Source organism: Ochotona curzoniae, unplaced genomic scaffold (assembly GCF_017591425.1).
Source record: "Ochotona curzoniae isolate NIBS_2020 unplaced genomic scaffold, NIBS_Ocur_1.0 contig_1, whole genome shotgun sequence".
Classification (NCBI taxonomy): domain Eukaryota; kingdom Metazoa; phylum Chordata; class Mammalia; order Lagomorpha; family Ochotonidae; genus Ochotona; species Ochotona curzoniae.
Genome location: NW_024464918.1, coordinates 38,054,161 through 38,067,625, shown reverse-complemented (window position 1 = coordinate 38,067,625; position 13,465 = coordinate 38,054,161). Strand labels below are relative to the sequence as shown.

Below are 13,465 nucleotides of genomic sequence, written 5' to 3'. Positions count from 1 at the left end.
TGGAAGCTTTGTTGCTGGGTTCATGGAGGCTGATCTTTAGAAGTGGCAAGAGAAAATATAGAGCAGGAGCAAGCTACAGGAGTGACAGTGTGTGCTGGGAGGAGGGCACAAAGGAGCTAAGAGGCTGAGGAAGCCCAGAGAGGTGGTGAGAGAACTGGAGGGGGACAGGCTGAGGGGCCAACATGGGTCAAGTCCAGGGCCTGGAGGGACAAGTCCAGGGCCTGGAGAGGCCAGTGGGTGGTCTGAAACCCAGCTCACTGTCAGAGGGAAAGGAGGAAAGTGGTACAAAGCTCTGACTACACAAGCCGTGGTAAGAAATATACTTCCCTTGGAAGCCAGTACACAACCACACACGTGACAACACGGGTGACAAAAACAGAACTTTCCCAAGACAGGGACTTCTCTTCCTGTGTGCTGGTGGCACTGGTGTTTTCTGTTCTGTTTTGGGGATTATTTTTGGGTTTTTTTCCTTCTCTCCTTTCCTTGCTGTCTCTTCCTTCTCTTTTTTCCTTTCCTCTCTGCTTGTCTGCCTCTCTTTCATGACGTCTTTCTCACCTCTTGTGTGATGCGTTGGTGGGCTGCCCTTGGCTCTGGGAAGGGAGAACAAGGGAAGAGACCCAAGATGGACTGGGGCCCCTCTTCTTTGCCATTCCCCCTCTCTCTTCATAATTCCACAGCTCCTCCTTCTTTTTCTCCCACCCCTTCCTCCTCATTTAGAAAACATCTTCAGCCATGTCAAGGAAACAGGGATTTATTTCACAATCATCAGGAGTTGTTTGATTTTGATGTTGTCCAGAATCTGGACCTGGGTGATCCTGCTGCTTGGGACCATCATTAGGGACTCCCTTGTCAGCTCCATCCCCCTCATTCTGCTGAGAAAGAACCTGGGACCTGCTTAGTGCCTTATTTGCTGTCACTAGATACTGCCTTGAGTGCAGGACAATGTAGTCAGTCTTTATGGCTGCAGGTGCCATACCTTTGACTGCTTCAAGAGATCTCTGACTGAGACAGTGAAATCTGACCCCCCCATGATGCAACAAGTCAAAGAAGCAACTCCCTGCAATGACTTCCTATGGGAGTTCCGTCCCCATTTCCAGAGCCAGCACATCTCTCCAACATGGGGAAGCAGACAGAACCACTGTCTGTGGTTGCCCAGCCCCCTTCGCTTCTTTCCCTGGTCCTGAGTGAGGCCCAGGGGTTTTTGCAGAGCTCAGAGAATGAGTCACCTCCGGCTACTCACTGTCACTTGGTCCTCTGGGAGTGAGGGGGGAGGGTGCAACTTTGCACATGGAGGCAGCTACCATCTCTGCCATGCCCGTAAGCGTCCTACTCAATGCTTCAGCCCCTAGCAGAGGAGTCCTGCCCACAGGTGGTCTCCAGGTCCAGCAAAACAGGAGGAACTGGGCAGCCATGTCAACATGCAAGCTGGACCGCCAGGTCATGAATTTCTGTCTTGAGACGCTGTTGCTGCTGCCGCTCCTCGGTTGAGTCTGTGGTTTGGCATTTCCTTCCCTACCCAGCAACAGCCCCAGCAGCCGCAGCCTGGCTGTTAGAGATACCGGTGAGAAGCACCACCACAAAGGGCAGGAGGGCTTTTCACGATCCAAGCAGCGTTGGGAACAGGTCACAGCTCAGCCCAACCTTGAGCAATGGGGGCGTTGAGGTGAGTCTCTGCCCACCTCCCCACGGAGTCATTGCTGAAATGCCACCTCCCTCTTGAGGCCTGATCACCTTACACTGCAACCACTTCCCACCCCTGCACTCCCCAACCTTCTTTCCCAGGGCCTGCCACCATTGCCTGCATGAACACACAGTCTGGTTCCTTCAAAATGACTGAGTTGTGTTCTGGGAAACCAGTGGCATAGCCATTGATGAGCATGAATTATCAAATATTATGTGTTGCACATAATTTTATTTGCTTTGCATTTAAATAACCTGTGATATAACCGGTATATTTACACCACTGTCAGTTTGCACACAAGTAATGTTTCTCACCATGAGGATGTCACACAGGTGGCTGGAATTTCTCCTTCCTACACAACCCTTGTTTGTTGTCCATCTTTCCTCCTGGGCACATGAGTTGCTCGAGAGCAGAGATCTATGTCTGATTTGGGCATGATGCACATTCAACACCAACAGGGTACTGGTGCTTAGAAAGCTCCATAACAATCACCGAATCAGCACGTGACCTTAACAGTAGCAGCAGCTGCAGCAGCTGGTACCACCTGGCTGGGATCAGGATGCAGGATCCCAATCTGGTTCCTCCAGCCACTCTAAAGGAGCCCTCTCCTCCTGCCTGCCCATCCTCTCCTCAAACATCCGTTTCAAGGAACAGAAAGAGCCGAGTTGCAAGTATCTTCTCACTTGAATAGGAGGCCACCAGGCCACCCTCTAAAGCACTGCCACCTCTGCAGTCGCTGACGCTGGCAGTTCCACCAGTCAGTGATGTCATTGCACGGGGATAACACTGCCCTGTCCCCTTCTCTGTCCTCTTAAGCCCCCAACATTTTCATCAATTTTGCTTATCCTGCAGTGTGTGTTTAACACTGTGGTTGAAAGGACATGCCACACTAGAGTGTCTGAGTTGGATCCCTGGTTCCAGCTCCTGCCTCTAGCTTCCAACAATGCAGACCCTGAGAAGTAGCAAGTTCAAGTGGTTGGGCTCCTGTCTGTCCTGAAGGGGAGCTAGATTGTGCCCCAGGTGCAGCCCGGGCCTTGCTGTGGCCGTCACAGAGACTTGGGGAGTGAACCACTGGATGAGAACTATCTCTTTGTCTCAACTTTCTATGCCTCTCAAGCAAAATTTTTTATACATGATTTAAGCTTTCTTTATTTCCTTTTTTTTCCTTTTTTATTATATTTTTGACAATCTTTACATAGCTGATTAGGGCACAAAGGTTCAAGGGCTAAAGGAAAGCGGGTAAGACTATCATTTCCATACAGTTTTTTTCTATATCTGGGGCAAAGGGGGAGGTAAAGAGAGAAAGAAGCCCCACCCAGTCTCCCACCCATCCCAGGTCCCTGATGTGGGGCATGCTCCGAGGGTCTTGCTCAAGTGGTTTTGATAGTTCAACAGTTATGAATTGCTGCCAGTCTCGCCATTACAAGCACAAAGAAATCGCTGCAGACTTTTTTTAAATTAACAGCATTTTAATTTTAAAAGTTTGCTTTTGTTATCCTTCTTGTGAGGTAAAAGATTCTGATTCAGGCCCTGTGCAGTGGCCTAATGGCTAAAGTCCTCACCTTGAATGCGCCAGGATCCCACATGGGCACCGGTTCTGGTACCAGTGGCCCCACTTCCCATCTAGCTCCCTACTTGTGGCCTGGGAAGGCAGTCGGGGATGCCCCAAAGCCTTGGGATCCTGCACCCACATGGGAGACCTGAAGGAGGCTCTTGGCTCCTGGCTTCAGATCGGCGCAGCTCCAGCCATTGCAGTCACTTGGGGAGTGAATCATTGCACAGAAGATCTTCTGTGTCTCTCCTCTTTCTTGTGTATCTGACTTTCCAATAAAAACAAATAAATCTTTAAAAAAGAAAGATTCTGATTCCAAATAACATTTCCCTGAGAGCCTGGAGAAGTGGGGGAGCTGGGAGCCGGGGCTGTGATGAAGAAAGCAGAAGTGGTGACTGCTGGAGACAGACTTTGCTCTTTCAGACAGAGAGAGAGAAGATAGAGAAGAGAGAGAGAAATCTTCTGAGCTCTGGTTCATTCTCCAAATGGCTGCAATGGCCAATGCCTATCCCGGCCAAAGCCAGGATCCAAGAAACCCAGCTGGGTCTCCCACTCAGATGACAGAAACTTGATATTAGGTCATGTACCACTGGCTTTCTAGGTACAGCAGCAGAGAGCCTGACCAGAGCAGAACGGTGAGAATCAAACTGGTGCTTGTATCAGATTCCAGCATTGCAAGAGACTTAACCGCTACAACACCAGCCCCTGAGTCCTACTTTAGACTGCTCTTGGGTTCCCTACTAGGTAAAATGAATTAAGCTGAAACAATCTCCAATGTGACTTTCGGTTGTTCTGAGCCCATGGGCAGCACAGAGCCATTTACTAGTGAGGGTTCTCTTGTCTCACCCAGGGCTAAGGGAGACTGGGGGTTTGAGAGACTAGAATCCACATTAGTTGTTAGATCATGCTTGGGATGCCGACCTGATGGCAAAGGCTCACCATGTCCTAGTGTGGAGTGAGGATTGTCAGATTCAGACACAAAGTGTCTGAGATCTGAGGCCATTTCAACCAAGTTGCTGCGAGGCTCCCACATTGTAAGCAGCACCCTTATTGAGACTTCCTCCAAGTTTTTGTAAGAATCTGTGTCACCAAGTACGAGACAACCAGGGGAGCACATAAGCAGGTAACAGGTCCAAGATCAGCAGTCTGGAGACTTGTGATAAGAAATATGAAGCAAGAGCCAGTTCTTTGCAATCTAGGAGATAGGCTGAAGACTTACAGGAGCAAGATATTAGCATTTGGGATGTTGTGGATGACAAGGATGCTCAGCCAAGAGCCAGCAAACCCTGGCCCCATGGATCAGCATGCAATACAACATACAACGGTGTTATGTGGCTCCTAGAGCTACGGAATTTCAGAGCAGAGGCAAGCCAAGTCTTTGAGACAGGCACTGAGCTTAGTGAGACAGAGATGAGTGAAATGGAAAGAGGCGGGCTCCCTGGGTGGCAGGAGTGAGGCTTGGCTCAGAAAATGAAGTGGTAAGCTATGGGCAGGATTCAGGATTCTGGGTGCTGGAGCAGGGCTAGCCGAAGTCCACAGGGGCTCGCCGAGGTGCCTGAGGTTACACAGATTGTAAAAAATCCTCAGCTCCTTTTCTTCATTTGTCCTTTTGTCCTGCAGGATTCTCAGCAAGTTAAGCCAAGAAATCAACAAGAATGAAGAGAGGAGGAGCATTTTCACACGCAAGTGAGTGGACAGTCCAGGGATAGAGTGAGGAAGCCCGGGAAGACCCAAGTTAAGAGGAAGGCACACAACTGCTTAGATCTCACACTGTGGCCTACAGAGGTTCCTTCGGTCCCAGGGGCCTTGAAAATGGTGCCCACGAGGGATGGGCTTTCCTCTCCCTGCTCTGTCTTCTGGCTCAGGATGTCAGGGGGCTTGTCTTTCAGGTCCCATGTTGTCATGAGCTCCTGGATATCCCTTCTCCCTACCCTACCCATGTGGTATTGATAGTTCCTAAGATCACTTACGTCTGATGGCCAAGCAACAAGGACACAGTCATTCCTGGGACAGTGGAGCATGTCCTCCATGACAGTCTTTGTGCAGGGCTGGAGAAGGGCAGCTGGAGAGGCCCCAAAACCAACAGAGTCATTCACACACTGCTCTTGCCTTTGCAGACCACAAGCCCCGCGGTTTCCAGAGGAGACAGGTAAGGCTATAAGGTGGTCGGTGCCTTGGGAGGTGGTAGGTGTTCTGCTGCTTCTGGCTTCTGGTGCCTGAAGCTCCCTGGTGTCATACAGCTGGCCTTGCTCACTAGCTGATCAGCATTAACTGAGAAAAGGGTCCAGGGGCAAGAGGTACCACTCTGCAGGGAAGCCCTGCTTAACTGATGCCCTCAGAGAGACACCTGAGCTTTGCTGGAGAGCGTAAAGGAACCCAACCATTGAACAAAATTCCTGAGCTGTCTTTAAAGCTATCTTTTGTTTGAAAGGCAGAAAGAGAGAGAAAGAGAAGAGAGATCTTTGATCCTTTGGCTCACTACTCATATCCCTACAATTGCCAGGTCTGGGTCAGGCCCAAAGCCAGGATCCAGGAATTTCATCTGGGTCGTAAGTGGTGGGGAGTGATCACCTACTGTCCCTCGGGGTGCTAAACAGCAGGAAGCCACGTCAGAAGTTGGGACACAAACCCAAACACTCCGATAATGCAGTTGCAGTGCCAAATGCCCACCCTCAAAGCAGGCTTTCAGGTGCTTTTTCCACTGTTGCAATAGAGATCCTGTTAACATGCTGATTCCTGGGCCCCTCCCAGCCCTAATCAATCAGAAGCTCTCAGGATAGGGCCTCAGATCCTGCACAGACTAAAGCACTCCTAGGTGACTTCTATGCACATGAAAGGTTGAGAACCCCTGGCACTCTGGGGAATAAGGTCCTCAGGAGGGCATCCTGGAACTGAGCACAAGCTGCTACTCAAGGCATGCAAAGGGCAGGTGGGGGGCTTGGGTGGGCCAGCAGATGCGGTGGGGCAAGGTTGCTGCAACTCCTTCAGAGACAGGCATGTTGGGTGCTGATCGCAGTGTTGTTTGCTTCCACAGAGAGCCATGATGATGACAACGGGGGCTGGTCATCCTTTGTAAGTATAGTGTGGATGGTTCTGCCACCTCAACCACAGTGCCCAGAGTAGTCCTAAAACAAAGACCTAAACTAAGGCAGCGAGGAGCAGCACCTCTAATTAGACGTTGGTTCAGCCAGGGCTCAGACAGCATGATCTTCAAAGGGGCAGAGAGTGCAGCTTTGAGAGCTGCAAGGTGCCTCTCTCCAGAATTCACGCTGCTATAGGAGCATCCACGTAGCCAGAGACTGGGGCGAAGGCATGGGCTTGGCTATGTGCTAATAGTCCAAGGGTGGGCTGTGCTGGGCCCTTGCACTGTAGCTTTCTGACTGCATCATTGATCATCCTTCACATGCGTGGGCCTGGTCTTTGTCCTGTCCCATTGTGGCTCCACAAATAGACTCTTACCCAGAAATCTAAGCTAAAGTCACTTCTCTTGTGGATTAAGTCCCAGTGGGTGGCAGAAAGGAAGAAGATGTTCAGAATTGACCTTTAGCCTTATCAGTCTAAAACAAGCCCATCCACAAATAATAAGAGAGAAATTCTCCAAAGAATAATGAGTTTTGTTGGATCTAGGGGAGTGTTGCAATGCCTGATCATCCATGCCTCACCGTCCACTAAAGATGTATTCGAAAAGGTCAAGGCAAGAGGAAAGTTGGTTTTTTTTAAAGATTTATTTTATTTTTATTGAAAAGTCAGATATACAGCGAGGAGAAGAGACAGAAAGGAAGATCTTCCATCTGATTATTCACTGCCGCAAAAGCTGGAGCTAAACCAATCCAAAGCCAGGAGCCAAAAACCTCTTCAAGATATCCCACGCGGGTGCAGGGTCCCAAGACTTTGGGCCATCCTTGACTACTTTCCCAAGCCACAAGCAGGGAGCTGGATGAGAAGCAGGGCAACCGTGATTAGATCCAGGTGTGCTGCAAGGCTAAAACTTTAGCCACCGGGCCACTGCACCAGGCCCAAGAGGGAAAGTTTTAAAGGGAAAAAATCAGGGCTGGGGGGAAGCATCAGGGCTTTTAGTGTAGTAATCTTTATTTAGCCTTAGTGATTAATAATGAGGGCAATGTTAGTGTGAAGCTGGACAGACAGTTGCTGGGTAAATGTCCTTGGTATAAGTTTGTGTGGCCTCTGTGCAAGTTCACAGCTTTGGCAAGCTTTTCAGGATGGTTGCTGTCAGCCAGTGATGCCTCAGAACCCTTCTCTATCACCTCCCAGGTTCAGGTACTTACTGACTTGTTTTAGGGCTCTGAATATCCCCTGCCCAGAAAGCTCCATGTGTGTCAGCCAGACTTGAGCTAAGGCTCCTATGATGGATCGTAGCACAGTCTGCCCATTTTATGGATGAAATAAATGAACCTCATGGGGAAATGTGCCTTAGGTGCCTCCACTGCTAGTTGGAGACAGCCCAGGACCCAGGTTGCTCAACCCTCAGCCAAGTGATCCGTTCAGTAACAGGCACAAAGCATCCCTTGTCCTACTAAGATTCTAGAATATAAGAACATGCCCTTTAAAAAAAAATTGTTTTGTCTTAATTTGTGCTGCTGACATGTAGATGAAGGAATATGACAGATATATTTTGTGCAAAAGGGGAAATAGATGAGAATTTCCCCCTAATGTTTCTGTTTTTACACAGAAACTATGTCTTCACCATCACTTGCGCTGGCACTCTGTCTGTGACCCGAAGCCTGTGGCTGGAATCCTTCCCCTCTGTGCATCAAGGGCTTCCCTCCCCTGGTGTCTGCACAGCTAAGCTCTTCCCCAAATTGCGCAGGGACCAGAACCTTGAGGAGGGGAACTCAGAGAAAGAGCCCAATCACATGGACGTTTTTGCAGCACGGGTCACATGTCTGACAGGATGTGATTGGCAATACAAACTTGTGTTAAGTGTAGGGTCCTTTGGAGACCCTTGCTGGAGAGAAAACAGTGGTTTGTGAAGCTGAAAGGCCAAGTCTGCTGCTTGAGAAAAGATGAATGAGGTAACAGAGGGTGGAATGTCAGGAGCTATGAGTCCAGGCTGAGCAGACTTTGGGAGGGGATGTTGCCATCCTAGGTGGGAGCCAGCAGGACAGGAGATGGGACACCTGTTACCCATCTACTGCTGAGACTGCTAGCCCCAAGTCCTGCATTTTTGGAAGTTATAGAAAGACCAACAGAGCAGATCAAAGCCTTTTGGAGTTTAGAAAGGCACTCAACCCTTCCTTTGCCTTTCTAGCTGTTCAGCTATTTGTCAAGTCAAAAACAAACACAGGAATCTTTCAACAAGCCCCCTTGCAGAGCACTCAGGAGTTCTTAGGTAGTGACTGATACACTGCTGTCCTTGAGCGTCGCAGCCTCCTGTGGCTGGCAGCCCTGGGCTCATTTAGTACGCACTCGATTTCAGCATGGCGGCGCTCAGGCTCTTACAGGGGCCACGGAGGCCCCTCTGCTCGGGAATTATTACAATGACTGTCCGCATTCACAAGCTACTTCAAAGATCATCACCCAGTGCTTCTGCCTTTAGTGAAACAGAATGTAATTATAAACAAGACACCTAAAAGTTAGCGAGTCTTGAGCCCTGCGCAGTGGCCTAGTGGCTAAAGTCCTCACCTTACAATGCCAGGATCCCATATGGGCACCAGTTCTAATCCCGGCAACCTGCTTCCCATCCAGCTCCCTGCTTGTGGCCTGGGAAAGCAGTCAAGGATGGCCCAAAGCCTTGGGACTCTGCACCCGTGTGGGAGATGTGGAGGAAGTTCCTGGCTCCTGGCTTTGGGGCGGCGCAGCATCGGCTGTTGCAGTCACTTGGGGAGTGAATCATCGGATGGAGGATCTTCCTCTCTGTCTCTCCTCCTCTCTGTATATCTGACTTTCCAATAAAAATAAATAAATCTTTTTTTTTTTAAGTTACCAAGTCTTTTCCAAGACAGGAGCTTCAAACTCTGAGTCAGATTTCATAAGTTATCATTTTTTACACATTCAACTTTCAACACATACAAATTTAACTTTCAACCAAAAGAATAACACGGCCACTCGTGGCCTCCAAGACACGAGTCTATCTACCTTGCAATTACGAGCTTGTTTATCTGGGTTCCTTCATAAGCATGGTCATCAACATGGTGCCGGGTTATAATAAGAAGACATGTTTTTGAGCATAGACCGGCTAAGAACAGAAATGACAATCAACTGGTATCGTCTCAAGTGCCACAGGCACCTAGTCTTTTTCCTGGTGATAGAAAATGAAGCAAAAATACGTGTTTGTTCAGAAAGAGCTCATCCTCCTCCAAGCATGCCCCTCATGGCTGCTGGCCAAAAGGGTCTCCAGGGAAAAGCACTTGCTCAGTGGTCCATAACCTGCCCATCCCTGGATACTGGGCTTCCCAGCCACAGTTTCCTTCTCTGTAGAATAGGGGTAACTCCCTTTTGCTCTCTGCCCTCAGGATTGTGGGAGGTGCTATTATGAGGGTTGGCAGCGAGAATAGACACAAACACGTCGAGTTCTATGGCGCCTCAACTGGTGCCCTATGGCTGTCACTGTGTCGGCAGGAAGAAGACGACTATGAAAGTCCCAACGAGGACCAGGATGGGGAGGACGAGGGCGACTACGAGTCCCCCAATGAGGAGGAAGAGGCACCTGTGGAAGACGACGCGGATTATGAGCCCCCGCCCTCCAATGACGAGGAAGCCCTGCAGAACTCCATCCTGCCTGCCAAGCCTTTCCCCAACACCAACTCCATGTACATTGGTAAGGGCCTGCTTCCTGAACTGCCAGCCCTTGAAGCCCCAAGCCTGGCTCCCACTGCTGCCCGAGTTCACCCAGAAAGCAGACAGCTTTGGGGGTAGATATCAGCTGAGCTCCTCCAGAGCTGTGTGACTTTAGAAAAGTGGTTCCTCCTCCTTGAACCTCAAAGTTCTCTTCTGAGAAAAAGGATAATAACAGTAGAAACCACATAGGTTTCTACTTACAAATTCTGCAGATAAATCACTACCCCACCACGGCAGCTCGTAGCAGCACTGTTCTCACATCGAAGGGTGCTGGGCTGCTATGGGGTCAGGTGCTCAAGCGATCCTTTCTGTTCCTCTCCATCCCTGGACTATGTAGTGTTTTGTGGCACTGCCACAGACAGACTGGCAGAATCAACATAACGATATTGAGGGAGGTTAACCATAGCTTTAAAAAAAATAGGCCATGTTCTACATCTCTAGGAACTGTTACTTCCATTGCATTTCTCTCTCATTACTCTATTCGCTGATTTAAGTCAGGCACCATCCTAGATGGTAAGAAAGCATCAAGAAGAACAAGCCAGGGTCATGAGGTTTCTAATCTAGTAGTAGAAGCAACAGAAACACAAATACACATGCATGGTGCCCTTTCTAATAGTAAGAAATAAGCCACATGCATTAATCAACACCACAGCAAATGAACACAGCTCAGCCTTTATGCTGTACAACACTTGCATAATTTTTTGGACATGTTTTTACAGATTTATTTATTTTACTTGAAAGTCAGAATTACAGAGAGAGGGAGAGAAAAAGAGAGATCTTCCATCCCTGGTTCACTCTCACAATGATCGCCATGGATAAAGCTGGGCCAGACTGAAGCCAGGAGCCAGGAGTCTAATCTGCATATCCTATGTGGATATAGATGTCCAAGGATCCAGGCCATCCTTCACTGCCCTCCCAGTCCATCAGCCAGAAACTGGATCAGAGGTGGAGCAGCTGGGACATGACCAAGTATCCTTACGGGATGGTGGAGCTGCAGATGGAAGATTAGCCTGCAAGCCACTGCACTGGCCACATACTTTGGCAATTTAAAAAACCCTTTCACAAGCACCGTCTCAGTGCCTCATCTTGTAATTTTAGAGCACCCCATGTGATGAGGGCAACTATAATCTAGTTTGCATCAGATTTAGGATAGTAGCGGTCCCCAGTGAAGAAATGGAACAGTAAGTTGTTGTACATGCCAGTTACAGAAACAGAGTAACCTAAGCAGTCTTCACTCTTAGACATTCGTGGTCCAGTAGGTGGGAAAACAGAAAACAAAGGAATCCCAATATCATTTCATTTAACCTTGAGATATGGTCAGGAAGACAAGTGCCAATGGTGAGGTTGATATGCGTGCTCACTCTGGGCTCACTTCCTTGAGGTAGGAAGGATGTGTTAGCCATGATACTAAACTGACATTAAGGATGAGTAGGAGTTAGCTGAGTGAGAGTGCATGTAGTAAGGGAAGAACATTCTAAGCACTAGAAATGGCTATGCAAAGGCCCAGAGGCTCGTAAGAAGCATGATACAATAGAGAACTGAAAGATGATCAGAGTGGGTGTGAGGTTAGCTCAAACGTGCCCTGGCTCAGAGTCCATTCTGTGTGCAAGAACAAGGTCCTTACCAGCATGGAGCCTCGGGGGACAACAGGAGAAAAGCCTACAACACAGTGGGAAGGTGGTCCTCACACCCTTGGAACTCATGCTTTGTGGCACTTTGCCACATTTCCCCATCAACCTGGCCTTGGAAGGTGTCTGTAACAATTGGACTACTGGGAGCTTCTGTCCAAGGCAAGTGCAAGCTCCCTTCTAAAGTGTTGAAATTGGTAACAAAAGTTGGTGACTGACTTCTCCCTGGGAGGAGAGAGATGAGGAAGTGGGAAGCGGAAGGAAGTGCAGAGCCTTTTGAGGGGGATGAGGAGTACCCAGAACAGGATCCCCACGAGTGTTGACAAACGCCTAGCCCCTAACCCTGCACAAGCAGCTGCATGTGCTATGTGAGTGTGTGAGTGTGTGTGTGTGCATGTGTGTTGTGCTGAGTGTGTGCATCTGTGTGACCATGAATCTGGAGGCACGTGTCTATTTACTTGCTTATAATGTATCTGAAAACACTCCCTCTTGGTAATGGTTAATTATCAAGAAAGCTGTTGTGGTGGACAGAATCTCTAATTCCTATGGGTGAGATGAAACTCACACCGTGACATGCAGAAAGTCAAACAAAGATGGAAAGGGTAGTGGGCACAGGGCCAGGGGTTCCACACTGGGCCCTGGCCAGGCCGAGGTTCATGTTGGTGCTTGGCAGAGCTCTGGGGAGGCGGATCAGAGCCCCTAGAGGCATAGATGGGTGCAGCATCTATAGCTGGAGATCCATGAACATGGCTGACACTTAACCCTGCTGTTGCGCTGCTACTTTCATTTTAATATTCTTGCATTTCCACAGACAGGCCCCCCTCCGGGAAAGTCTCCCAGCAGCCGCCTGTGCCCCCGCAGAGACCGATGGCTGCCCTGCCTCCCTTGCCAATCAGCCGAAATCACTCGGTAAGACACCCCCTCCCCCATTCCCTTCTGCTGCTTTGTGTTTGATCCAATACCTCTGCCAGAAATGAAAACTTTAAGCATTTTTATCTAATTCTGATTTTGTGAGATGTCTTTATCTAGGCAGGGAAAATACATATCCCAGTCCTGGGAATTCTTTTTTTGTGGCTGAAATATGAGGGTCCTTCAAAGTGTTCATGGAAAGTGGAATCAAAAGATAGTACATATTTTCCATGAACTTTTCAAAGCTTGCCTGTGATGCTTATTGTCCCTTATTGCCAGAATCCTTAGTAGTATTTTGTTTGTATACAAACTACGTAGATAACAAAAGCCTCCTTGAATTCTTTGTGCTTTCCACTATTTGAAATCAGTGAAAACCAAAATAGACCCAGAGAACTGCTCTAAGTTAATCACACTTACCCACTAGAATTGCTTTGAAAGCTGCCCTCTGTCCTATGGAAGGACTCGTGCCACCTTCCAGCCAGAGCCTAAGATTTCAGGCACAAATGCTTTCAACTCCTGTGGTTTGCACTGCAATCAGCCCTCACTGCTCTTAGACTCAAGATCCGTGGCTGTCAACTAAATGCAGTCAAAATATTTATTTATTTGAGAGGCAAAGAAACAGAGACACAAAGACAGAGTGAGAGAGAGATCCCATCGGCTGGTTCGTTCCCCATGTGTGATAATGCCTAGAGCAGCCAGGCTGGAGCCAAGGGCTGAGAACTTGATTCAGCTCTCCCACGTGAGGTGCAGGAAACCAATTATTAGAACCATTGCTGCTCCTCCCAGCATATACAGTGACAGGGAGCTAGATTCAGGAGCCAGAGTTAGGAACCAGACCTAAGTATATGGGCCAAGGTAACAAGCAGGTGTCTTAAACACTAGGATAAACATTCACTC

General features: G+C 48.7%; 1 protein-coding gene across 3 annotated transcripts in view; it reads left to right on the top strand.

Moving 5' to 3' along the window:
- The window catches only part of LCP2 (lymphocyte cytosolic protein 2), a 49,073-nt gene that overhangs the window by 14,687 nt on the left and 20,921 nt on the right, over positions 1–13,465 (top strand). For all 3 annotated transcript variants that reach the window (XM_040972162.1, XM_040972163.1, XM_040972164.1), the window contains exons 4-8: positions 4,854–4,919; positions 5,351–5,382; positions 6,268–6,305; positions 9,813–10,011; positions 12,471–12,568. In XM_040972162.1, coding sequence (XP_040828096.1) covers positions 4,854–4,919; positions 5,351–5,382; positions 6,268–6,305; positions 9,813–10,011; positions 12,471–12,568 — 433 coding nt within the window. The remainder of the gene's footprint in view (positions 1–4,853; positions 4,920–5,350; positions 5,383–6,267; positions 6,306–9,812; positions 10,012–12,470; positions 12,569–13,465) is intronic.